This window comes from Salmo trutta, chromosome 15 (genome assembly GCF_901001165.1).
Source record: "Salmo trutta chromosome 15, fSalTru1.1, whole genome shotgun sequence".
Classification (NCBI taxonomy): Eukaryota; Metazoa; Chordata; class Actinopteri; order Salmoniformes; family Salmonidae; genus Salmo; species Salmo trutta.
Window position 1 is genome coordinate 51,807,867 of NC_042971.1, and position 25,848 is coordinate 51,833,714.

Below are 25,848 nucleotides of genomic sequence, written 5' to 3' on the forward strand. Positions count from 1 at the left end.
CAACTCCGGGATGCTGGCCTTCTAGACAGAGTTGCAAAGAAAAAGCCATATTTCAGACTCACCAATAAAAATAAAAGATTACAATGGGCAAAAAAACAGACACTTGACAGAGGAACTGTTCTATGAAGGGAGCAGTACACAGCGTTGTACGACATCTTCAGTTTCTTGGCAATTTCTCGTATGGAATAGCCTTCATTTCTCAGGACAAGAATAGACTGATGAGTTTCAGAAAAAAGTCCTTTGTTTCTGGCCATTTTGAGCCTGTAATCGAACCCACAAATGCTGACACTCCAGATACTCAACTAGTCTAAAGAACGCCAGTTTTATTGCTTCTTTAATCAGAACAACAGCTTTCAGCTGTGCTAACATAATTGCAAAAGGGTTTTCTAATGATCAATTAGACTTTTAAAATGATAAACTTGGATTAGCTAACACAACGTGCCATTAGAACACAGGAGTGATGGTTTCTGATAATGGGCCTCTGTACGCCTATGTGGATATTCAATAAAATAAAAATCAGCAGTTTCCATCTACAATCGTCATTTACAACATTAACAATGTCTACACCAAATTTCTGATCAATTTGATGCTATTTTAATGGACAAAAAATGTGTTTTTCTTTCAAAAACAAGAACATTTCTAAGTGACCCCAAACTTCTGAACGGTAGTGTAGGTAGATAACGTAATGACGGCACGACAAATACACAGCATTCCTAACCTAGCCCACAATGTCTGCTGTGTGGATCTATTTTGAAGTCTCAAAGGAAGATAACAAAAAGGCCATATGCAATGTTTGTGCTGCTATTATTTACCGAGGAGTGAAAGATCCTCACCCCCAGACGTTCAGCGACTACTTAGAACAAAAGTAGAAAAAAACTAAGAGCACACTTCCAACAACTAAACAAGTTCAAGTTGAGCAGTCTTTTGAAAGAGTAAGAACATTTCAGCGAGACAACTCAAAGGCAAAATCCATTAACGCCAAGATCATGGAATTCACTGCCTTTGACAATCAACGTTCTCTGTCGTGGATGATTTTGGCTTTCGCCGACTGGTCGAGTACCTCAAGCCCCGGTATACATTACCAAGTACGCACTATTTTTCAGATGTTGCCCTACCGGAGTTACACAGTATTGTTGAAACGCACATCCATGAGCTACCTGCTATGGGCGTCACTGCTATTAGCTTCACGACTGACATTTGGGCCAGAGTCTGACAGCACAGTGGGTCGACGAGGATTTCGTACTGAGGAAAGCCGTATTGCATGCTCAAGAATGTGCTGGTTCTCATTCGGCTGCTGCCTTTTCAATGGCATTTGAGAACATGTTTGAAACTTGGAAAATCCCCAAGAACAATGTACATGCTGTGCTACGTGATAATGCACGTAACATGACAAACACTTTGGAAGAATGCAGAGTCGCCAGTTTGCCTTGCATGGCACACACGTTGCAACTGGCTGTGAACGAAGGTGTTTTGGCCCAACGCAGCATATCCCGCACAGTGGCAACCGGCAGGAAGATAGTGGCTCATTTTAAACACTCACAGCTAGCATACAGACACCTGCAAGCAATACAGGAGCAGCTTGGAGTGAAAATTAAAAGGCTTAAGCAAGACGTTTCCACCAGATGGAACAGTACTTTGTACATGATGGAGAGCCTGCTGGAACAAAAACGAGTGCTTGGCGTGTACGCAGCCGACTATGAGTTACCTGTAACAGTCAGTCCAAACCAGTGGACTCTCATTGGAAACATGAACACACTCCTAGCTCCATTCAAACTACTGACTCAAAATAAGCTCATCAACTGCGTCTGCAGCAGACGTGATACCCTCTGTCATGGCATTGAAACGCCTGCTCAACAAAACTGCCCACACAGACCGTGGGGTTAAAACTTACAAAAGTACTCTACTAGAGGCTGTGAACAAGCGATTCGGTGGCATTCTCTCTGAGCCTCTTTACTGTATCGCCACCATGCTCGATGCTAGGTACAAGAACCACTACTTCGATGCAAACAAGAAACAGGGTTTATGTGAATTGTTACAAACACAGCTGGACAAGATGGAAACGGACACAGTGACAGTGTGCAACGAGGAAGAGAGGCCACGGACAGAAGAGGCCACGGACAGACAGAACTGAAACTTCACTGCTTGACATGTACGATGAAATCCTGGTTGAGAATGAAACGACTGAACAAATGAACGAAAGAGCACAGCAAGTAAGTGAAAGAAATAGGTTTTAATTATGTTTTACTGGTAATGGGGACATACTTAAATGCCAACAAAATACATGTTTGGTCAGTGTGTGTGTTTCAACTATACTGTACTAGATTGCTTAGAAATATCGGATATCGGTTTCGGACAAAAATTGCATATCGGTGCATCCCTAAAATTTGCTAAAATGCCTAAAAACCTGTTTTTGCTTTGTCATTATGGGGTATTGTGTGTAGATTGATGAAGGTGAAAAACGATTTAATCAATTTTAGAATAAGGCTGTAACATAACAAAATATGGAAAAAGTCAAGGGGTCTGAATACTTCCCGAATGCCCTGTACATGGCCCTGCATAAAGGTAAAGAGAGGGTTGTCTCCCTTCAGTTTTATTAGCAGCATCTCTATCTCTGGAGCATACACAGATTTAGATCACCCAATCAGAACGTATTCCTCTCAAAGATCAACCAATGCTTTTCAAAGATAAGCAAATCACATATGTTCCTTCTCAAAGAGGCAAAATAGCGATCGCTGGGTCTATATGGTCAGATCAACACTGTTGCTCCATATAACTGACAAGCATATAGTTGCTGTCTGATGAAAACCTCTCATCTCCAAAACATAAACTTTTCAGGATTTCTTTGTAAAAATCACATTTTCCCATTAACAAACGTACAATTATGAAACTTTAGAAGCTATTTTGAACACATTTTCTTGGTCACAGAGTCATGAAATGTTCATAGTACATTGAGGGAAGTTACCGCTTTCAATAAATGTAAAAAAAAGAAGAAAAATTGGCAAAAATGGAGTTACGAGGTTTTCATCAGACAGTGATGATATGCAGTAGTCTACACATGAGTGTGTGTACAAATAATGTAATGTTCTGCCTATCCATGCATGGGGCACACACACAGCTGCTGGGGCTCACACTGACACATGCACGATTACATCACAGCCTGCGGGTGAAGAGGAGAGCGAGGGGAGGGAGGGCAGTAAGAGCATCGCAGCACTTAAAATAACGTGTTGGAGTAAGAGTGAGTGGAGTTTGAGAGAGTGAGAACGAGAACGAGAGAGAGTGTGTGTGTATGTGTGTGTGTGTGTGTGTGTGTGTGTGTGTGTGTGTGTGTGTGTGTGTGTGTGAGGCTAAGCACCCTTCACTAAAATAAAACCACTGCTCTCCTAAAGCCTCTCTATTTAAAGGGATTTTTCTAATCTCATCAGCACCACATCGGATCCCTCTTCAAGATGGACCTCTTTAACGACTCTTTCAGACTCCTTTCAGTATTCCTATTCCTTATATTCAAAAGACTCAGGCATTTTCAAAACGTCTATGTTATATTTTGTGGCTAAGCCAGTCATGTATTTCGCAGCTGAGCTGAATAGCTGCACCATTGAGAGCATCCTAACTGGCTGCATCACCGCTTGATATGGCAACTGCTTGGCATCCGACCGCAAGAGGCTACATATGGTAGTGGGTACGGCCAGTACATCACTGGGGCTGAGCTCCCTGCCATCCAGGACCTCTATACCAGGCAGTGTCAGAGGAAGGCCTTAAAATGGTCAAAAACTCCAGCCACACTGTTCTCTCTGCTACCGCACGGCAAGTAGTACCAATGCACCAAGTCTGGAACCAACAGGACCCTGAACAGCTTCTACCCCCAAGCCATAAGACTGCTAAATAGTTAGTCCGGGTAGCTATTGGTTAACTATTTAACTATCTGCATTGACCCTTTCTGCACTAACTCTTTTGACTCATCATATACGCTGCTGCTACTGTTTATTATCTATCCTGTTGCCTAGTCACTTTATCCCTACCTATACAGTGCATTCAGAAAGTATTCACACCCCTTGACTTTTTCCACGTTGTTGTGTTGCATCCTGAATGTAAAATGTATAACTTTTTTTTTTTTTGTCACTGGCCTACACACGATACCCCATAGTGTCAAAGTGGAATTATGTTTTTTGAGAAAAAAAAAATTACAAATGGAAAGCTTAAGTGTCTTCAGTCAATAAGTATTCAACCCCTTTGTTATGGCAAGCCTAAGTTCAGGAGTAAAATGTGCTTAACAAGTCACATAATAAGTTGCATGGACTCATAGTGTTTAACATGATATTTGAATGACTACCTCATTCATCTCTGTACTCCACACATACAATTATCTGTAAGGTCCCTCAGTCGAGCAGTGAATTTCAAACACAGAAAAAAACACAAAGACCAGGGACATTTGCCTCGTAAAGAAGGCCACTACTGGTAGATGGGTAAAACAAATTACATCTTTTAAAAAGCTTTTTCTCCCCAACTTCGTGGTATCCAATCAGTAGTTACAGTCTTGTCTCATCGCTGCAACTCCCGTACGGACTCGGGAGAGGCAAAGGTCGAGAGCCGTGCGTCCTCCGAACCACAACCCAACCAAGCCGCACTGCTTCTTGACACAATGCCCACTTAACCCGGAAGCCAGCCGCACCAATGTGTTGGAGGAAACACCGTACACCTGGCGACCGTGTCAGCGTGCACTGTGCCTGGCCCGCCACAGGAGTCGCTAGAGCGCGATGGGACAAGGACATCCCTACCGGCCAAACCCTCCCCTCCCCAATTGTGCACCGCCCCATGGGTCTCCCGGTCGCGGCCGGCTGAGACAGAGCCTGGACTCAAACCCAGAATCTCTAGTGGCACAGCTAGCACTGCGATGCAGTGCCTTAGACCACTGCGCCACTCAGGAGGCCCCTCAGATGTAGGATCTTAATTTGATCTTAACTCTTTTGTTGCTGACAGGAAATACAAACTTGTAGTGTATTTGAGTTTTAACAAGGCTTCTAAAATTTGTAATTTCCACTTTGAAATTTCAGACTTGATTTGCCCTAATGAAAAATGCATAAATCCCTACAAAAATGTATGATTATAATCCACATAAAAATTCCCATTTCCTGTTGCTGCAGGATTATTTTCCTGCTTTAACAAACTGGATCAAATTAAGATCCTACATCTGTAGATAGCCCCCTGCCTAAGACTGAGTGAGAGAAATTAGGGAGAGGTACTAATGGTCACTAGATTAGGACAGTAGAACAGAAGGAATGGCTCAGTTCAGGTCTAACTGGAAACTACACCCACAGTCACTCACAAAGCAATTCACTCCCCAGATTAAGCGTGTGTGTATTCCCCTCTAATCTGTTTCCCTGCAGTCATCAGACTGACCATCTGGAGCCCAAAGACACGGCTAGCATGGCTGGGTCACTATGTCCAGAGAGAGGGGGTGAGGAGATTTTATTTTCATTTAACTAGGCAAGTCAGTTAATAACAAAATCTGATTTACAATGACAGCCTACTGGGGAACAATGGGTTAACTGCCTTGTTCAGGGGCAGAACAACAGATTTTTAACTTGTCAGCTCAGGGATTTGATCTAGCAACCTTTCGGTTACAAGTCCAATGCTCTAATCACTAGGCTACCTGCCGCCCCTGGTAGTCACAGTCTTGTCTCATCTCATCGAGATGACAAAAAGATGACAAAAAAGATGCATGGACAGAGAGAGAAAGAGAGGATGGATGAAGGGAGAGATGAGGAGAGGGGTAATAGAATATTTAGAAGGGGGGCAATAAAGAGCAATGGATCGATTGGAAGAAAGAGAGTGAAACAGAGAGGGATAAAGTGTAGAGAGAGAAAGAGTGAGGAACAGAGAGAGCGAGATTGAGAGAGAGGTAGAGAGAGAGAGAGGTAGAGAGAGAGAGAGAGAGAGAGAGAGAGAGAGAGATGCCTAGGAGTATTTTATGCATGACTGGGTCTATGTGGTGACCAGACATTCATACAGCACTGTATGTAATACTCAGGTGAATATAAAGCAATAGTCCCTCAGGACACCCACAAATATGCGCACACAGACACATATGAAGTTCCCATAAACACACATACGAACACATTAAAGCCTGCTTTACATCAGAGATATGACAAACTGATTTTTCATCGCAGCTACCCCCATCCTCACCTGAGCCTTTAGCGCTGTCTTCTCATTGGTCAGCTGCTCCAGTGAGTGGGCGGTCCTCTCTGATGACTCAGCAGCCTGGGGGAGGGGACATGTTGAGTAAACATGATATCATTTATTTTTATCTAACTTTGGTTTAAAACTATTGACCAACCATTGGCGCAAGTCTCCACAAATCCCATCAATAATACATACTGTCATTCTTTCTCTAAAGCTATAAAACGAATGAATCATTCTACTTCTACAAGATGTCTAAATCCACAAGAACAGCCTCTTAAAATTTAATTGAAAGTTAATTGTTAAAAGTTCATTTGAAATAATACATCTTTAATAATGAACTATGGTGGAACATTAACTAGTTATTTAGTTACATAAACATTACATAAAGTAGATGCCTGCCTGCATATTAAAGAGACATGGAAAAGGTTAGTCACGTGGTGACATTGTTAAGCTAGCCTGCAGCCATAGCTTCAGCTTCAGAGATCTAGCTTCAGAGATCTAGCTTCAGCCTCAGAGATCTAGTGTTAGCTTCAGTCTCAGAGATCTAGCTTCAGTCTCAGAGATTTAGCTTCAGCCTCAGAGATCTAGCTTCAGTCTCAGAGATCTAGCTTCAGCCTCAGAGATCTAGCTTTAGCTTCAGTCTCAGAGATCTAGCTTCAGCCTCAGAGATCTAGCTTCAGCCTCAGAGATCTAGCTTCAGCCTCAGAGATCTAGCTTTAGCTTCAGTCTCAGAGATCTAGCTTCAGTCTCAGAGATCTAGCTTCAGCCTCAGAGATCTAGCTTCAGTCTCAGAGATCTAGCTTCAGTCTCAGAGATCTAGCTTCAGCCTCAGAGATCTAGCTTCAGCCTCAGAGATTTAGCTTTAGCTTCAGCCTCAGAGATCTAGCTTCAGCCTCAGAGATCTAGCTTTAGCTTCAGTCTCAGAGATCTAGTTTTAGCTTCAGCCTCAGAGATCTAGCTTCAGTCTCAGAGATCTAGCTTCAGTCTCAGAGATCTAGCTTCAGCCTCAGAGATCTAGCTTCAGCTTCAGAGATCTAGCTTTAGCTTCACTCAGAGATCTAGCTTCAGTCTCAGAGATCTAGCTTCAGCCTCAGAGATCTAGCTTCAGCCTCAGAGATCTAGCTTCAGCCTCAGAGATCTAGCTTTAGCTTCAGTCTCAGAGATCTAGCTTCAGTCTCAGAGATCTAGCTTCAGCCTCAGAGATCTAGCTTCAGTCTCAGAGATCTAGCTTCAGTCTCAGAGATCTAGCTTCAGCCTCAGAGATCTAGCTTCAGCCTCAGAGATCTAGCTTTAGCTTCAGCCTCAGAGATCTAGCTTTAGCTTCAGTCTCAGAGATCTAGCTTCAGTCTCAGAGATCTAGCTTCAACCTCAAAGATCTAGCTTCAGTCTCAGAGATCTAGCTCCAGTCTCAGAGATCTAGCTTCAGCCTCAGAGATCTAGCTTTAGCTTCAGTCTCAGAGATCTAGCTTCAGCCTCAGAGATCTAGTTTCAGTCTCAGAGATCTAGCTTCAGCCTCAGAGATCTAGCTTTAGCTTCAGACTCAGAGATCTAGCTTCAGCCTCAGAGATCTAGTTTCAGTCTCAGAGATCTAGCTCAGCTTTGGTGGGTCTGGATGAACATCATGTGACCTTGTGTGTCACAGCTGCTGTTTTCATGCATACATCATGCTACAAACATTACATACACACATTTCCACCTGCACACATACAGGCACACACACAACCGACAGAAAGACAATTGTTATCATACAACACACACTTGCCAACACACGCACGCAGGCACACACGCAGGCACGCACGCACGTAGATGCACAAACACACACACACACACACCTGCGTCAGTCTATCCTGAAGCTCTTTCTCTTTGCCTTGATTCTCTTCTCTCTGTGCCTCCCTCTCTTTTTCCGTCTGCTCTCCTCTCTTCTCCAGCTCTGCAACAAAAGTCGGAGAGACTCTTCATGATGAATCTTCACCAGTGCCTCTCTTAGGGCCGCTTTGCTTACCTCGCATGGTTCGTGCCGTCCTCTTGTTCATTTCCTCTGCTACGTCCAGTTTCTGTCTCTGAAATGGCAAACAAACAAAGAACAACACAACAACAAACGTCACTCTTCAGTAGGTCCTATGATTGAGTGTAGTCCGGCCGAGGGGTGCAAAGGTGAACGGCAAGGCACTGAAGTGACGAAGTACCCTTGCTGTCTCTGCCTGGCCGGCACCCCTCTCCACTGGGATTCTCTGCCGCTGACCCTATTATGGGGGCTGAGTCACTGGCTGCTCGCGGCCTCCCATGTCGTCCCTAGGAGGGGCGCATCAGGTCATGCCAGGATTATTTCGCTATACTCGACTTGAGTGGGTTGAGTCCCTGACGTGATCTTCCTGTCCGGTTTTGCGCACCCTCAGGCTCGTGTGGTTGGGGAGGGCTATGTGGGCTATACTCTGCATTGTCTCAGGGTAGTAAGTTAGTTGTCTGTTGATATCTCTTTGGTGGTGCGGGGACTGTGTAAAAAGGGCTCTATAAATACATTTGATTGATTGATTGATTGACTAGAGAGCAATAACATTCTTTCTCCATGAGCTATACAGGGAAGGATAACAACTTTTATCATCATGACCGTGTGTGTATACGTGTGTGTGTATACGTGTGTGTGTGTACACGTGTGTGTGGGTGTCTCACCAGGCTGGTTAGCTGCTGTTCCAGGGAGCTCTTGTCGTCTTCTACAGAGCATAGCTGTTTCTGCCTGCTGTCCAGATTCACATTCAGTTCACTGATCTGGAGGGGAAGACAGGCAGGAGACATAGTAATGTCCAAAGGGAGGCAAAACCAGAAAAAACAGATGATTGTAAATGCAAAGACCATGGGAATGACCGGGCTGGAACAAAAGCCTACACACAGAGGGTGGAACAAAAGCTGTGCGCACACAGCAGGCCAGGACTGGCAGCCTGACCATATTAAACAGACATCGGCTTCGGAACATATACTGAACAAATATATAAATGCAACATGCAACAATTTCAATGCTTTTACTGAGTTACAGTTCATTTAAGGAAATCAATCAATTGAAATAAATTCATTAGACCCTAATCTATGGATTTCACATGACTGGGCAGGGGCGCAGCCATTGTTGGGCCTGGGAGGGCATAGGGGCGCAGCCAATCAGAATGAGTTTTTCCCTATAAAAGGGCTTTATTACAGACAGAAACACTCCTCAGTTTCATCAGCTGTCCAGGTGGCTTGTCTCAGACGATCCCTCAGGTGAAGAAGCCAGATGTGGCGGTCCTGGGCTGGCGTGGTTACACGTGGTCTGCGTTTGTGAGGCCGGTTGGACATACTGCCAAATTCTCTAAACTTTTCTTTCAGCTCATGAAACATGGGACCAACACTTTACATGTTGCACTTATATTTTTGTTCAGTATATATTTGTGTACCTCCATTTAGTATGAATGTTACCTTAAGTTATAAATGGAATAATGGTCTGGTTACTTATGACAGAAACAAAAGAAGGGAGGATGGTTGGGAGGAAAAGTGGTCTCAGAGCAAGACGTATAATACTATACAGCGCATTCAGAAGTATTCAGCCCCCACATTTTCAGACCCATTTTCCACATTTTGTTACATTACAGCCTTATTCTAAAAAAAATTCTCATCAATCTACAGACAATACCCCATAATGACAAAGTGAAAACTGGTTTTTAGAAATTTTTGCACATGTATTAAAAATAAAAACAGAAATACCTTATTTACATAAGTATTCAGACCCTGAGATATGAGAATCGAAATTGAGCTTTGGTGCATCCTGTTTCCATTGATCATGTTTCTACAACTTGACTTGAGTCCACCTGTGGTAAATTAAATTGATTGGACATGATTTGGAAAGGCACACACCTGTCAATATAAGGTCCCACAGTTGACAGTGCATGTCAGAGCAAAAACCAAACCATGAGGTTGAAGGAATTGTCTGAAGAGCTCTGGGGCAGGATTGTGTCAAGGCACAGATCTGGAGAAGGGTAACAAAACATTTCTGCAGAATTGAAGGTCCCCAAGAACACAGTGGGGTCCATCACTCTTACATGGAAGAAGTTGAGAACCAACAAGACCCTTCCTACAGCTGGCTGCCCAGCCAAACTGAGCAATCGGGGGAGAATGGCCTTGGTCAGGGAGGTGACCAAGAACCCGCTAGTCACTCAGAGAGCTCGAGTTGCTCTGTGGAGATGGAAGAAACTTCCAGAAGGACAACCATCTCTGCTGCACTCCACCAATCAGGCCTTTATGGTAGAGTGGCCAGACGGAAGCCAATCCTCAGTAAAAGACACATGACAGCCCACTTGGAGTTTGCCAAAAGGAAAATAAAGACTCTCAGACCATGAGAAACAAGATTCTCTGGTCTGATGAAACCAAGATTGAACTCTTTGGCCTGAATGCCATGCTTCACGTTTGGAGGAAACCTGGCACCATCCCTACGGTGAAGCATGGTGGTGGCAGTATCATGCTGTGGGGATGTTTTTCAGCGGCAGGGACTGGGAGACTAGTCAGGATCGAGGGAAAGATGAACGGAGCAAAGTACTGAGAGATCCTTGATGAAAACCTGCTCCAGAGTGCTCATGACCTCAGACAAGTCTCTGAAAGCCTTGAGTGGCTCAGCCATAGCCCAGACTTGAACCCGATCGAACATCTCTGGAGAGACCTGAAAAAAGCTGTGCAGCGACGCTCCCCATCCAACCTGACAGCTTGAGAGGATCTGCAGAGAAGAATGGGAGAAACTCCCCAAATACAGGTATGCCAAGCTTGTAGCGTCATACCCAAGAAGACTCAAGGCTGTAATCGCTGCCAAAGGTGCTTCAACAAAGTACTGAGTAAAGTGTCTGAATACTTATAAAAATGTGATATCAGTATTTTTATGTTTATAAATTTGCAAAAATGTATAAAAACAGTTTTGTTTTGTCATTATGGGGTATTGTGTGTAGACTGATGAGAAGAAGAAAAAATTGAATCCTTTTAGAATAAGGCTGTAACGTAACAAAATGTGGAAAAAGTCAAGGGGTCTGAATACTTTCCGAATGCACCGTACGTTTCCAAATGCACTCCAAGATGTATGATACATTACATAATCTAATTTGTATGATTTGTACGACCAGACAAGATGTATGATACATTACGTCATCTAATTCGTATGATATTGTACGACCAATACTCCGTTCATAACGTAACGTAACGCAACATATCATACTAAATAGAGGGGCACAAATTTATGTCCCAAATCCTACAAATCCTACAAATTGGGATTTGAGTTGCCCATCCCTGTTAGAGGGGTAGGAGCTAAGAAGTTATTAAGTGGATGTTTTTTGACCATGACTATGAGACCCCCACCTTCTTCTCCTGGGACTGGGCCCGGGCCTTGAGGTTGCTGAGCGCCTCTGGTGACAGCGACACAGCGCCCCCTGTCTGCTGGGAGGAGCGTAGTCTCAACTGCAGCTCCGCTACCTCTCTCTCCAGCTCCATGATCCTGGACCGCTCAGACACTGTGGCCACCTGAGGAGAGAGAGAAGGGGGAGGGAGAATAAGAGGGGGGAATGAGAGGGCAGAGAGAGAGAGAGCCAGCCCTAGCCCATCCAGCTTTTTTGAGATAGGGCAACAATATATTTTAAAATTAATCCAATATGATTTATGCCCTATATGAAGAACAGTATCAAGGCAGGGTAAGAATGTGCAGATAAGACTAAGATACAAGTCGCAGCAGCATGAGAACAGCTTTTTGTTCCAGAGAGTTTGGGGCATCCAGAAGAAACATTGTGGAATGCTGTGGCAATTTGAGTATTTCCTCCTGAGACAAGAGTCCTTTTGGTTACCGGTACATTTCTTCAACATTCTGTCTTTAAGAGGTCTAAAGGAAGAACTAGATAGAAAATAATTTCAGTAAAATGTGCTCTGCTTTCTTCCATTTTCCCTATATAATATTGTATACAAAATGATTGACGCATTTGTCTACCCGTTTTTTATCAATTGTACACCTATATTACTTGACATGGATAAAAAAAACTAAATGTATTAATATTTTTCCATATGCCTACTGTGTAATATTTATTGTGATGTTAATGTACTATATGTATTTAACTGACCAGATGTACATGCCTCTAGAGGTATTTCAGTAGGTGTGCTTCACAGTGGTGTATGAGCCAACTCGGATCAAAACGTTGTCTTTATTGTGCGTCTGATTAAATCACCATGGGAGCATACCAGAGTTGCAAACATTCCTTTTTTCTTTGCCAGATGGCTGTGGACATCTATATCGAAAACTACATCGATCCGCAACATACACCCCAACCCTACTGTCTAGAATGTAAGATCCAGGAATATCCAGAAGTAGTACCCAATGATGTTGTATATCTTATGTCTATGATGGCATTACCCTAGTGTCCTCTAAATCCCTCTGCAGTTTGTCAGCTTTGGTCTTTTCAAACAGAAGGCTCTGCTCAAGCTCCTTAATATGGGCATGCTCCAGTTTGGTCTGCATCTGTTAGTCAGAGAGAAGAAGAGGAGGAAGAGGAGAACACACCAACACCAGCGTCACATGCCAGCACCCTGCCACACACAAGGACAGGACAGCAAGCAATGATGTCATAGTAGAGACCAGGAAGTAGGAAGTGCATATGAGAGCCAAAGGTTTTTATTTCAGTGGGTTCTATTTTATTTCAAATGTTATATTCCAAAGATTCTATTAGGACAAATCCTCAAAGAGCAGACCCATATATAGAGGAATATAGAGCAGACCCATATATAGAGACATATAGAGCAGATCCATATATAGAGGCATATAGAGAATATGTTGCCATTTGAGAAACAGCCTAAATCTTCTAAAAGGACTCTAACCCTCTAAAGTGAACCACTATGGGACTGAGCCGCACACTAACCACCTCTGTTTGGGTCTTTGGTTTACTGAGTCCCAGATGTACAGAGTTCCGCTAACTATCCTCCATGTTGGAACCAACAGCTACATAAAGACAACATTCTTATCATTCTAAGCATTTGTCTTGCAACTTTTCATGAATTGCGTTTGCCAAACTGTGTCTAGTGTATCTATGGATCTGCTTAGATCTATTTTCAGGACAGCTCCATCTTGTGGATTCGGTTCTGTTCACTTTGGCTCCCAGTGCTCAAACCCTTTCATGACAAGGTCTTACAATCAGTGACATCATCGCTCTATCCTTCTTGCTCTTCTGTAAGCGCCAAAGGGAGAGAGAGAGACAGATGAAGGCTTTGTGACATCACCCTCTCCATGAGCGAGGAAGAGAGGGAGCGGAGGCGAGAGGGAGAGTTGAAAGAATGTGAAAAGAGAAGAGGCGTGGCAAGGAGAGAAAAGAGAGCTCTCAGGGAGGCGATGGATAGAAAAACAAAGAAAGAATAAGAAGGAAAGAGTGGCGGAAGAACTGATAGAGGAACAAATAAAAGAACGAAAACAAGAAAATGTAATCATGGATGAGTTAATTGATGAGGGCTGGGAAATGAAAGAGATTAAGGGAATAGATGATCAGAATAATAATTTAATTTAATGAATGTGTGAATAACCAAATTCCTTGAAAATAGCATTGGTTTCTATATTAGTCCAGCAGCAAAAGCCAAAATCAAGAGCAGAGTATTGTGAAAACCATTAAGCCATCACCATGCCAACATGTGCACTGAAGTGGGTAGTAGTGAATAATGGTTAAAAGATGTATATCCCCAAACTGCTGGAGCTACTGAACCAGAACTTCCAGAGGAGATGTATGAAGTGGGATAGTGAGGAGAGACTATTAAAAAGATTTTCAGCTAACCAATTGGATGAGTGAGAAAGCTTCAGGTAACCAATCAGATGAGCGAGAGAGCTTCAGCTAACCAACCGAGATGATAAGAGCCGTGGTCAACTGGTGACCTATACTGTATTAAAACCCAGCCTTGTTCTCTGAGTGTAGGGTGTGTTATAGAACAAAACATGGAGTCATGGCAGAGTACCGATGAGGGTATGACGTGTAAGATAGACCAAATGAAATATGTGATGTGAAAGAATGATGTATCAGTGTTTCATGAGGGGTTGAAATGAGAAAGGTGTAACAACATCAGCTCTACGTGGTTTTCACTATGTCAAATAACGTTGTCTGGGTTCTGTTAGCTTAGCCAAAAAATTGAATCAGACTGTGTGCGTGTGTGTTTGTGTTTGTGTGTGTGTGTGTGTGTGTGTGTCAGAGTAGAGAGCACTGAATCATTTGTTTACCTCTAGGTCACCTTTAGTGATGCAAGCCTCTTCCACAGTGAACTGCAGGTCTTCCACTTTCCTGTCAGACAGATAGAAAGAGTCATCCTATCCGCCTCTCCTCCAACATCCCAGGCTCCTGCCCCTACCATGCAAGACACACACCTCTTCTCCTCCTCCAGCTGGCTGAGCAGCTCCACCTTGTCTCTGTCTGCTGTCTCCACCAGTTTACGCAGCTGGTCCAGCTTATCTTCCATCTCCATAGCATACTAGCATATACACACGCACGCACGCACGCACTCACACACACACACACACACACACACACACACACACACACACACACACACACACACACACACACACACACACACACACACACACACACACACACACACAAGCGCTATGTTAATGCATTTCGATAGTGCAGTACAGTGTCATGACATTGAAAAGTGGACAGTGCAACGTCAGTAAGGTTTTCTATGGTCAACAACATAACGCCTGTGTGGGAGACGAATAGTCCAGGTGTGTATTGTATTTCTCTCTCTCTGTGTGTATGAGTGTTTTCTCCCCTCACCTGCTCCTGAACCTTCCTGACCAGAGACAGTTCCTGCTGCACCTCTCCAGCATGGCTGGTTGCTTTGGCGACCTCCCCGCGTTCCATGTCCCTCTCGGCCAATAGCTGCTCGATGTGCTGCTGTTTCTCCTTCAGCGCTTCCTGTAGCGCTGTGGTGCCAGAGATCTTACGAGCATACCGTGACGAGGTCTCTGTCAACTGGGGGGGAATAGAGAGACGGACACAATCAGAGAGCACAGGAAAGGAAAAAAACAGACTTGCTCGTGTGTGTTTGTGTTTGTCTCACCAGGCCAGCGCGGCTGGGTTTCCCACTGACAGAGGAGGTGACAGAGCTCAGGGAGCTCATGGAGGAGGCACTGGGACTCCTCTTCATGGTGGAGCGTCTCCGAGAGGAAGCCTTGGCTTTAGCCAGGGTGCTGGGGAAGCCGATACGAGTCACCTTATGGACTGGAGCAAACAGACCGTATCGCGGCGGGCACTGGAAATACCTGGAGACAAAAGAAAGGAAAAACAGAGGACGTCAACAACACTGATTCAGTGTAGAGGGTCCCCACTCAAAAAGGAGTGTTTCAAACAACACTGTTTCAACAACACTGATTCAGTGTAGAGGGTCCCCACTCAAAAAGGAGTGTTTCAAACAACACTGTTTCAACAACACTGATTCAGTGTAGAGGGTCCCCACTCAAAAAGGAGTGTTTCAAACAACACTGTTTCAACAACACTGATTCAGTGTAGAGGGTCCCCACTCAAAAAGGAGTGTTTCAAACAACACTGTTTCAACAACACTGATTCAGTGTAGAGGGTCCCCACTCAAAAAGGAGTGTTTCAAACAACACTGTTTCAACAACACTGATTCAGTGTAGAGGGTCCCCACTCAAAAAGGAGTGTTTCAAACAACACTGTTTCAACAACACTGATTCAGTGTAGAGGGTCCCCACTCAAAAAGGAGTGTTTCAAACAACACTGTTTCAACAACACTGATTCAGTGTAGAGGGTCCCCACTCAAAAAGGAGTGTTTCAAACAACACTGTTTCAACAACACTGATTCAGTGTAGAGGGTCCCCACTCAAAAAGGAGTGTTTCAAACAACACTGTTTCAACAACACTGATTCAGTGTAGAGGGTCCCCACTCAAAAAGGAGTGTTTCAAACAACACTGTTTCAACAACACTGATTCAGTGTAGAGGGTCCCCACTCAAAAAGGAGTGTTTCAAACAACACTGTTTCAACAACACTGATTCAGTGTAGAGGGTCCCCACTCAAAAAGGAGTGTTTCAAACAACACTGTTTCAACAACACTGATTCAGTGTAGAGGGTCCCCACTCAAAAAGGAGTGTTTCAAAGTTATTTTATGCTATTTATTCAATTCAGAGGCAACAAGAGCCAAACAAATGTTGCATGTCAACAACAATGAACACTGACTGCAATTCTTATACCGCCCCAACAGATCCACAGATGACGCAATCTGTACTACACACCACACTGCCCTTTCCCACCTGGACAAAAGGAACACCTACTTAAGAATGCTGTGCATTGACTACAGCTCAGTGTTCAACACCATAGTGCCCTCCAAGCTCACCACTAAGCTAAGGACCCTGGGACTAAACCCCTCCCTCTGCAACTGGATCCTGGACTTCCTGACGGGCCGCCCCCAGGTGGTAAGGGTAGGCAACAACACATATGCCACGCTGACCCTCAACACAGGGGCCCCTCATGGGTGTGTGCTTAGTACCTTCCTGTACTCCCTGTTCACCTACGACTGCATGGCCGCGCACGACTCCAACACCATCGTTAACTTTGCCGACGACGTGACAGTGGTAGGCCTGATCACCAACGACAGTAACACAGCCTACAGGGAGGAGGTCAGAGACCTGGCAGTGTGGTGGCAGGACAACAACCTCTCCTTCAACGTCAGCAAGACAAGGGAGCTGATCGTGGACTACAGGAAACGGAGGGCCGAGCCCCCCCCCATTCACATTGAGGTGGCTGAAGTGGAGCGGGTCAAGAGCTTCATGTTCCTCGGTGTCCACATCAATAAGGTCCTATCATGGTCCACACACACATCAACAGAGTCGTGAAGAGGGCACGAAAACGCCTCTTCCCCCTCATGGGGTTGAAAATATTTGGCATGGGTCCTCAGAACCTCCAAACGTTCTATAGCTGCACCATTGAGAGCATCTTGACTGGCTGCATCACCGCTTGGTATGGCAACTGCTTGGCATCCGACTGCATGGCGTTACAGAGGATAGTGCGTAAGTCCCAGTACATCACTGGGGCCAAGCTTCCTGCCATCCAGGACCCCTATACCAGGCGGTGTCAGAGGAAGGCCCCAAAAATTGTCAAAGATTTCAGCCCCCCCAAGTCATAAACTGTTATATCTGCTACCGCACGGCAAGCGGTACCAGTGCACCAAGTCTTGCACCAAAAGGCTCCTGAACAGCTTCTACCCCCAAGCCATAAGACTGATGAACAGTTCATCACATGGCCACCCGGACTATTTGCATTGACCCCCTTTTTTTGTTGCACTGGCTCAATACACTCACCGAACTCTACCCACACACTCACACATACTACACTGACACTCTAACACACACATACACACACACTACATACTCTCACTCACAAAAAACACACACACACACATGCATATTGACGACAAACACACACAGACACTCACACATAGACACACTTTCACAGTCTTCACGCTGCTGCTACTCTGTTTATTATCTATCCTGATTGCTTAGTCACTGTTACCCCCACTACCTACATGTACATATTACCTCAGTTACCTCGTATCTCTGCACATTGACTCTGTACTGGTACTCCTTCTATATAGCCTCGTTATTGTTATTTATTGTGTTACTATTTTCTATTATAATTCTTGCTAATCTTCTTACTTTTTAACTCTGCATTGTTGAGAAAGGGCTGGTGAGTAAGCATTTCACTGTAAAGTGTACACCTGTTGTATTCGGCGCATGTGACAAATAAAATGTGATTTGATTCATTTCTTTTTTACTTGCACTACACCTGAATCAAAAGAGGAGGACAGGTTTTTATTCAGTATCATTATTTTAAGGCTCTCTGTCTATACGTGTGTCATCATATATCTAACCTGGATCCAGCCACGGCTCCATCATTCTTCCCAAGAGGTTCATCCAGCTCCACTCCACACCACTCCCCCTTGGCAAACTCTGTCTCCCCCATGAACCTCACCACCCCTGCCTTAGTACCCCCCACCTTGAGAGAAATAGAGGTGGGGGAGAGAAAGAGAGGTGGGTAAAAAAGGAGAAAGAGCTGTGACTTAACACATCTGTGAGCCAGAAACACAAACATGAGCACACATACACTAACATAAACACACACAAACACACAAACAGACACACACTTACCAGCACGCGGTCTCCCAGTCTCAGTTCTCTTCTGGTCTTCCTGGCTGAGTCGGTCTCAGAGAGGTTGGACATTGACCCACTGCCGGTCACGGTTCTACTCAGCGGTGTCTTGGTGCTGTTACCAGTGGTAGTAGCAGCCCCTGCAGCAGCGGTAGGGGACTTGGCCCCTGTATCGCCAGGGTTAGGCTGCCCACCATTGGCCTCCCTCTCCGGCATAGCTGTCTTGGTCAGCTTGGAGGGCCGTGTGAATATCCCTCTGCCGTCCTCACACTGGAAATACTGGACACCTGCCACCGACCCGTCGTTCTTCCCGATAGCCTCATCCAGGACGATGCCGACCCACTGGCCCGGGGCAAACTGTGTATCCCCCAGGAAGTGGACATATCCTGGCTTGTTGCCGTTGACCCACACCTTCTCCCCCACCCGGTAGTCCACTGCTCCATCCTGGGTGGGAGACTTCTCAGGGGGCACAGGCTTGGAAGCAGCTGGAAAAACAATCATCATCATCATCATCAGCAGCAGCACATACATGATGAGCCCTGCAGCTGATTCTTACCAGAGGAAGGGGAGGTGCGTGTTGGTAACCCAGTTGGCCTGCTTATCTTACTGGGGGGCTTGATTCCGCTGGGCTTGCCTGTGCTCATGGTCCCTTCTCGGTCCTGGAGGGGCTTAGGCTAGGGGATACTGGAGTGGAAGCTGGGGCTGGCCTCCTGTAAGGATGGGGGGCTAGGGGCTACTGGAGCAGAAGCTGGGGCTGGCCTCTTGTAAGGATGGGGGCTAGGCCTTCCTTCCCCACCACCCACCTCACTCTGCCCCACCTTGAGGCCCAGGCCTGGGAGACACAAGACACAGGATAGGTGTAAATAGATGTCATTTGGATTTCGTTTTCACAAAAATAACATGCAATTCATTATGAAGCTCATTATTGAATAATGATCATATGCACAGTGACAGTGTCTGTGGTAGTATGATTATGTAATTACAATGTTTATACATCAGGAAGTAGTAGGGGACTAGAGAGAGAGCAGAGACAGACAGACGGACGGACGGACGGACGGACGGACGGACGGACGGATGGACGGACAGACAGACAGACAGACAGGGAGAGAGAGGGAGAGAGAGAGAGAGGGAGAAAGAGAGAGGGAGAAAGAGAGAGGGAGAGAGAGGGAGAGAGAGGGAGAAAGAGGGAGAAAGAGAGGGGAGGGAAGAGATGAAGAGAGAAGGAGAATGGGACAGAAAAGGAGAGACCCACAAAGCAACAGCTCAGTTTAAGGCCAAACACACAATGGACAGGAAGTCAAGACATTTTAAACTGAACCAGCAGCATTTCACTTTTTTTTATTTAACTAGGCAAGTCAGTTAAGAACAAATTCTTATTTTTAATGACAGCCTACTGGGGAACAGTGGGTTAACTGCCTTGTTCATGGGGCAAAACAACAGATGTTCACCTTGTCAGCTCGGGGATTTGATCTAGCAACCTTTCGGTTACTAGTCCAACGCTCTAACCACTAGGCTACCTGCCGCCACCACTTACAAGGTACACACACACACAATCAGGAAAACGCATCATTATAACTACATTGTACTTCTGGAAAGGTGCTTATTACTGGACAGGCCTGACTAGTGACTAAGATATCTGTCCAGAATGACATGACTAAACGGCCTTAAACAAAGCAGAGTAGACATCCTATATCTAAGGAGGCTCAGAGAGTTTCTCCAGTCCCATCTCTCATCCAGTCAGGGTTTAGCTGGGAAACATTGGCCACTTGTTCTCTGTCTTCCCTATGGGGGGAAAGACACTATAGGAACTGTCTGAATCTTGGACGCAGCTCAACACTAGTTTGACCACAGTCAGGTCGATCATTGCTTCAATTAGGCCAATGGCTTGCATTTACAGTTGAAGTCAGAAGTTTACATACACCTTAGCCAAATATATTTAAACTCAGTTTTTCACAATTCCTGACATTTAATCCTAGTAAAGATTCTCTGTTTTAGGTCAGTTAGGATCACCACTTTATTTAAGGAATGTGAAATGTCAGAATAATAGTAGAGAGAATGATTTATTTCAGATTTGACATCTTTCATCACATTCCCAGTGGGTCAGAAGTTTACATACACTCAATTAGTATTTGGTAGCATTGCCTTTAAATTGTTTAACTTGGGTAAAATGTTTCGGGTAGCCTTCCACAAGCTTCCCACAATAAGTTGGGTGAATTTTGGCCCATTCCTCCTAACAGAGCCGGTGTAACTGAGTCAGGTTTGTAGGCCTCCTTGCTTGCACGCGCTTTTTCAGTTCTGCCCATGAATTTTCTATGGGATTGAGGTCAGGGCTTTGTGATGGCCACTCCAATATCTTGACTTTGTTGTCCTTAAGCCATTTTGCCACAGCTTTTGAAGTATGCTTGGGGTCCATTTGGAAGACCAAGCTTTAACTTCCTGACTGATGTCTTGAGATGTTGCTTCAATATATCCACATAATTTTCCATCCTCATGATGCCATCTATTTTGTGAAGTGCACCATTCCCTCCTGCAGCAAAGCACCCCCACAACATGATGCTGCCACCCCCGTGCTTCACGGTGGGGATGGTGTTCTTTGGCTTGCAAGCCTCCCCCTTTTTCCTCCAAACACAACGATGGTCATTATGGCCAAACAGTTCTATTTTTGTTTCATCAGACCAGAGGACATTTCTCCAAAAAGTACGATCTTTGTCCCCATGTGCAGTTGCAAACCGTAGTCTGGCTTTTTTAATCGCAGTTTTGGAGCAGTGGCTTCTTCCTTGCTGAGCGGCCTTTCAGGTTATGTCGATATAGGACTCGTTTTACTGTGGATATAGATACTTTTGTACCTGTTTCCTCCACAATCTTCACAAGGTCCTTTGCTGTTGTTCTGGGATTGATTTGCACTTTTCGCACCAAAGTACATTCATCTCTAGGAGACAGAACGCGTCTCCTTCCTGAGCGGTATGACGGCTGTGTGGTCCCATGGTGTTTATACTTGCGTACTATTGTTTGTACAGATGGAAATTGCTCCCAAAGATGAACCAGACTTGTGGAGGTCTTGGCTGATTTCTTTTGATTTTCCCATGATGTCAAGCAAAGAGGCACTGAGTTTGAAGGTAGGCCTTGAAATACATCCACAGGTACACCTCCAATTGACTCAAATGATGACAATTAGCCTATCAGAAGCTTCTAAAGCCATTATATCATTTTCTGGAATTTTCCAAGCTGTTTAAAGTCACAGTCAACTTAGTGTCTGTAAACTTCTGACCCACTGGAATTGTGATACAGTGAATTATAATTGAAATAATCTGTCTGTAAACAATTGTTGGAAAAATGACTTGTGTCATACACAAAGTAGATGTCCTAACCGACTTGCCAAAACTATAGTTTGTTAACAAGAAATTTGTGGAGTGGTTGAAAAACGAGTTTTAATGACTCCAACCTAAGTGTATGTAAACTTCCGACTTCAACTGTATATAGGCTAGTGCCCTTTAAATCGGCAATCAGCAGTAGAAACAATAACACAGCTTGTACCCACCCATGTTTCGATAAAAGACTGAGGGGCTGGAGAAATGTAACCGATCTCAAATTCAGGTAGAACTATGGATGAAAGGACTGTCAATACATTATATAAAAACTATAGTTTTAAACATGTTTTGAGGCGATATAGTGTTTGTTTAAATTCACCGGTAGACAGTGTCCTTCGCTCCCGCCTGCTGAACACCTGCTCTCACCGTCGTTAACAGAACTGCTCAAACAAATGCTTAAACACCGAGACACATCCGCAAGAGCTCATCCATCCACATAAAGAGACTCACATGCAATTATTGAACTGGGAACATTTTCACGCTGTGAGAAAATTTACAACATGACGTCACAATCACAACACAATCAGAACGATTGGGAACTATTTCATGCAGGGAATATTTTTACATGACACCCTACAGGCGGGGGTGAAGGACACTGTCTACCGCTCGCCCCCGCTATCATAGAAGGTAGAAGGCTAGTGGGCGACATCATGTAATCGCTAACTAGCTTGTTAGTGACAAGCTAGCATACGTGTCGCCCCCACCTCCCGCCTGCTGTGTAAACTGTGCCCGACAGGTGGGGGCAAAGGACACTGTCTACCGATCGACACCGTGTGTTAGCTAGAGCTAACTAGCTAGCTTGCTCGCCTGCTATGTACCGAACTAAACTCAGCAAAAAAAGAAACGTCCTCTCACTGTCAACTGTGTTTGTTTTCACCAAACTTAACATGTGTAAATATTTGTATGAACATAACAAGATTCAACAACTGAGACATAAACTGAACAAGTTCCACAGACATGTGACTAACAGAAATGGAATAATGTGTCCCTGAACAAAGGGGGGGGGGGGGGGTGGGGTCAAAAGTAACAGTCAGAATCTGGTGTGGCCACCAGCTGCATTAAGTACTGCAGTGCATCTCCTCCTCATTGACTGCACCAGATTTGCCAGTTCTTGCTGTGAGATGTTACCCCACCCTTCCACCAAGGCACCTGCAAGTTCCCGGACATTTCTGGGGGGAATGGACCTAGCCCTCACCCTCCGATCCAACAGGTCCCAGACGTGCTCAGTGGGATTGAGATCCGGGCTCTTCGCTGGCCATGACAGAACACTGACATTCCTGTCTTGCAGGAAATCACGCACAGAACGAGCAGTATGGCTGGTGGCATTGTCATGCTGAAGGGTCATGTCAGGATGAGCCTGCAGGAAGGGTACCACATGAGGGAGGAGGATGTCTTCCCTGTAACGCACAGCGTTGTGATTGCCTGCAATGAGAACAAGCTCAGTCCGATGATGCTGTGACACACCGCCTCAGACCATGACGGACCCCTCCACCTCCAAATCAATCCCGCTCCAGAGTACAGGCATCGGTGGAACGCTCATTACTTCGACGATAAACGCGAATCCGACCATCACCCCTGGTGAGACAAAACCGCAGCTCGTCAGTGAAGAGCACTTTTTGCCAGTCCTGTCTGTTCCAGCGACGGTGGGTTTGTGCCCATAGGCGACATTGTTGCCGGTGATGTCTGGTGAGGACCTGCCTTACAACAGGCCTACAAGCTCTCAGTACAGCCTCTCTCAGCCTATTGCAGACAGTCTGAGCACTGATGGAGGGATTATGCGTTCCTGGTTTAACTCGGGCAGTTGTTGTTGCCATCCTGTATCTGTCCCGCAGGTGTGATGTTCGGATGTACCGATCCTGTGCAGGTGATGTTACACATGGTCTGCCACTGCGAGGACGATCAGCTGTCCGTCCTGTCTCCCTGTAGCGCTGTCTTAGGCGTCTCGCAGTACAGATATTGCAATTTGTTGCCCTGGCCACATCTGCAGTCCTCATGCCTCCTTGCAGCATGCCTAAGGCACGTTCACGCAGATGAGCAGGGACCCTGAGCATCTTTCTTTTGGTGTTTTTCAGAGTCAGTAGAAAGGCCTCTTTAGTGTCCTAAGTTTTCAAAACTGGGACCTCGATTGACCTACCGTCTGTACGTTCTTAGTGTCTTACCGACCGCTCCACAGGTGCATGTTCATTAATTGTTTATGGTTCATTGAACAAGCATGGGAAACAGTGTTTAAACCCTTTACAATGAAGATCTGTGAAGTTATTTTGATTTTTACGAATTATCTTTGAAAGACAGGGTCCTGAAAAAGGGCTGTTTCTTATTTTGCTGAGTTTAGCTGGCTAAACTCCCTCCTGCCCTTGCCGTTGTTAATAGAACTGCGGAAAAACAGTGCCCGACAGGCAGGGACGAAGGACACTGTCTACCACTGTACGGCTAGCTAGCTACCGTTGTCGCCCCCGCCCTGTGTGGGGTTTATCTGCGGCTGGCATCCAACGTTATTGTGCATTAACGCCACCTAATGTACTGGAGCTCTCCCGCCCTTGCTTAACCAATAGAGGTATAAAGAGGGGTTTGTGTAGATGCTGGAATGTAGGAACACCTGGAATTGCAGGCTGCAATTGCATGGTTCTCCCTGCATGGTGATGTGGACAGGGACGCGCCTCCCCTTGGTGTTAGACCAAAACAATTCCAGTATGATGCTGTCAAATAGAGCTGTTATTGTCTCTGGCTGCTATTAACTCTCTGTAGAACCACTCTCCAGATCGTAATACATGTATTATAACACATGAATATTGAAACAAAGCCAAGTTAACCGTTACTTTTAAGCTTATCTGCTGATGATAAGAAAAAGTAAGAAAATGTAGGCACTCACATTTTAGCGATCACTCTACCTTTAACACACCCTTTCATTATATTTGGGCTATGTTTATTATGCCTGTGGAAAAAATAACACAGTGGATGGATAAGAGTGTCTGCTAAATGACTAAAATGTAAAATGATGATCTTACCATAGCATAAGGTGTGTCTAAGTCAAATAGATAGACAGTGGTCCAAGTAATGATTGAGGAATGGTTTGCTATTGCTAGTCAAATATCTAGCTAGCTGACCAAAGCATCAGTTACAGGACAGCTTTACTGAGGATGAATACAACTTGCCTTTGACCTCAATTTACTATGAGTCAGTCTCTCCAAGCAGGTGCATCTCTCCTCATCCCAGTCTACACCCACACTCACTGCAACTTTCCATAATGGCTATAAGTTATCTAGCTATATGGCTCTTGAGTGATGTTATTGATAGATATTAGATAGGTTACTTTTAATAGTTTATGTTAGCTGGCTATTTACTGCTAGCCACCAGCTGGTTAGAACAGAGGAATGATGGCATACCCTGGTCTGAATGTGACTGACGCCTGCTTGGCTAGCTGACACACCTAGCACGACCTGCAACCTGATTGAGCAATTTTGCTTTATTGAAAGTACGATATATGCTCTCATCCACTTATGTATTGTATGAGAGAATAGTCACTTGCGGAGATAACTAGCTAGCTAACCCGCTACGCACTTCTGCTTTGGACCAGTGGATTTAATTCCCGATGCCTTCGCTTCTTTCCCTCCCTGTCGGAATTTCAGTGGCTAGCTAGGCAGCTTTCCATTGCATAAAAATAAAAACAATGGGGATATGCGTGTAATGTAAAAACATCTATTGCTTACCTGAAGCGTTGTCGATAAATCACTGTTTGTTTTGATCGAACCGATTAAGATAACCAGCTAGACGCTGCAGTAAGCCCGACAATACCCAAACCCTGCGCCGCCAGCCCTTCCCCCGACTGACGTCAGTCCGAGCATCCTCTCTCGTTTGACTCTGAACTTTCTCCCTCCATCCATCCACTGTGTTATTTCCACAGGCATAATAAACATAGCACAAATATAATCAAAGTGTGTGTTAAATGTAGAGGGATCGCTAAAATCATATTGTAAATGTTATCAAACAACAAGCAATGAAATGTGCTTTTATGCAAACACTTAAATATTCCACATTATCTGTGATCTTTTATACAACACTTATTCATGCATTGCTGAGCACTTATAAAACCCTAGACAACCTCACAAAACACATTTGTATC

The 25,848-nt window shown here is 44.8% G+C and overlaps 1 protein-coding gene across 3 annotated transcripts in view; it reads right to left on the minus strand.

The window, feature by feature from the left end:
* The window catches only part of clip1b (CAP-GLY domain containing linker protein 1b), a 43,117-nt gene extending 17,552 nt beyond the window's left edge, over positions 1–25,565 (minus strand). The window contains exons 1-15 of one of the 3 annotated variants that reach the window (XM_029692022.1): positions 25,436–25,564; positions 24,598–24,660; positions 18,917–19,192; positions 18,361–18,845; positions 18,084–18,208; positions 15,259–15,460; positions 14,973–15,170; positions 14,561–14,664; positions 14,417–14,477; positions 12,578–12,682; positions 11,539–11,700; positions 8,848–8,943; positions 8,180–8,237; positions 8,010–8,107; positions 6,181–6,255 (exon numbers count right to left, since the gene is read on the minus strand). In XM_029692022.1, coding sequence (XP_029547882.1) covers positions 6,181–6,255; positions 8,010–8,107; positions 8,180–8,237; positions 8,848–8,943; positions 11,539–11,700; positions 12,578–12,682; positions 14,417–14,477; positions 14,561–14,664; positions 14,973–15,170; positions 15,259–15,460; positions 18,084–18,208; positions 18,361–18,845; positions 18,917–19,004 — 1,857 coding nt within the window. In that variant the 5' untranslated portion in view covers positions 19,005–19,192; positions 24,598–24,660; positions 25,436–25,564. Of the gene's footprint in view, positions 1–6,180; positions 6,256–8,009; positions 8,108–8,179; positions 8,238–8,847; positions 8,944–11,538; positions 11,701–12,577; positions 12,683–14,416; positions 14,478–14,560; positions 14,665–14,972; positions 15,171–15,258; positions 15,461–18,083; positions 18,209–18,360; positions 18,846–18,916; positions 19,193–24,597; positions 24,661–25,435 lie in introns of all 3 variants that reach the window. The other 2 variants (XM_029692021.1, XM_029692023.1) reach the window with 2 other exon arrangements.
* Between the last annotated feature and the right edge of the window lie 283 nt (positions 25,566–25,848).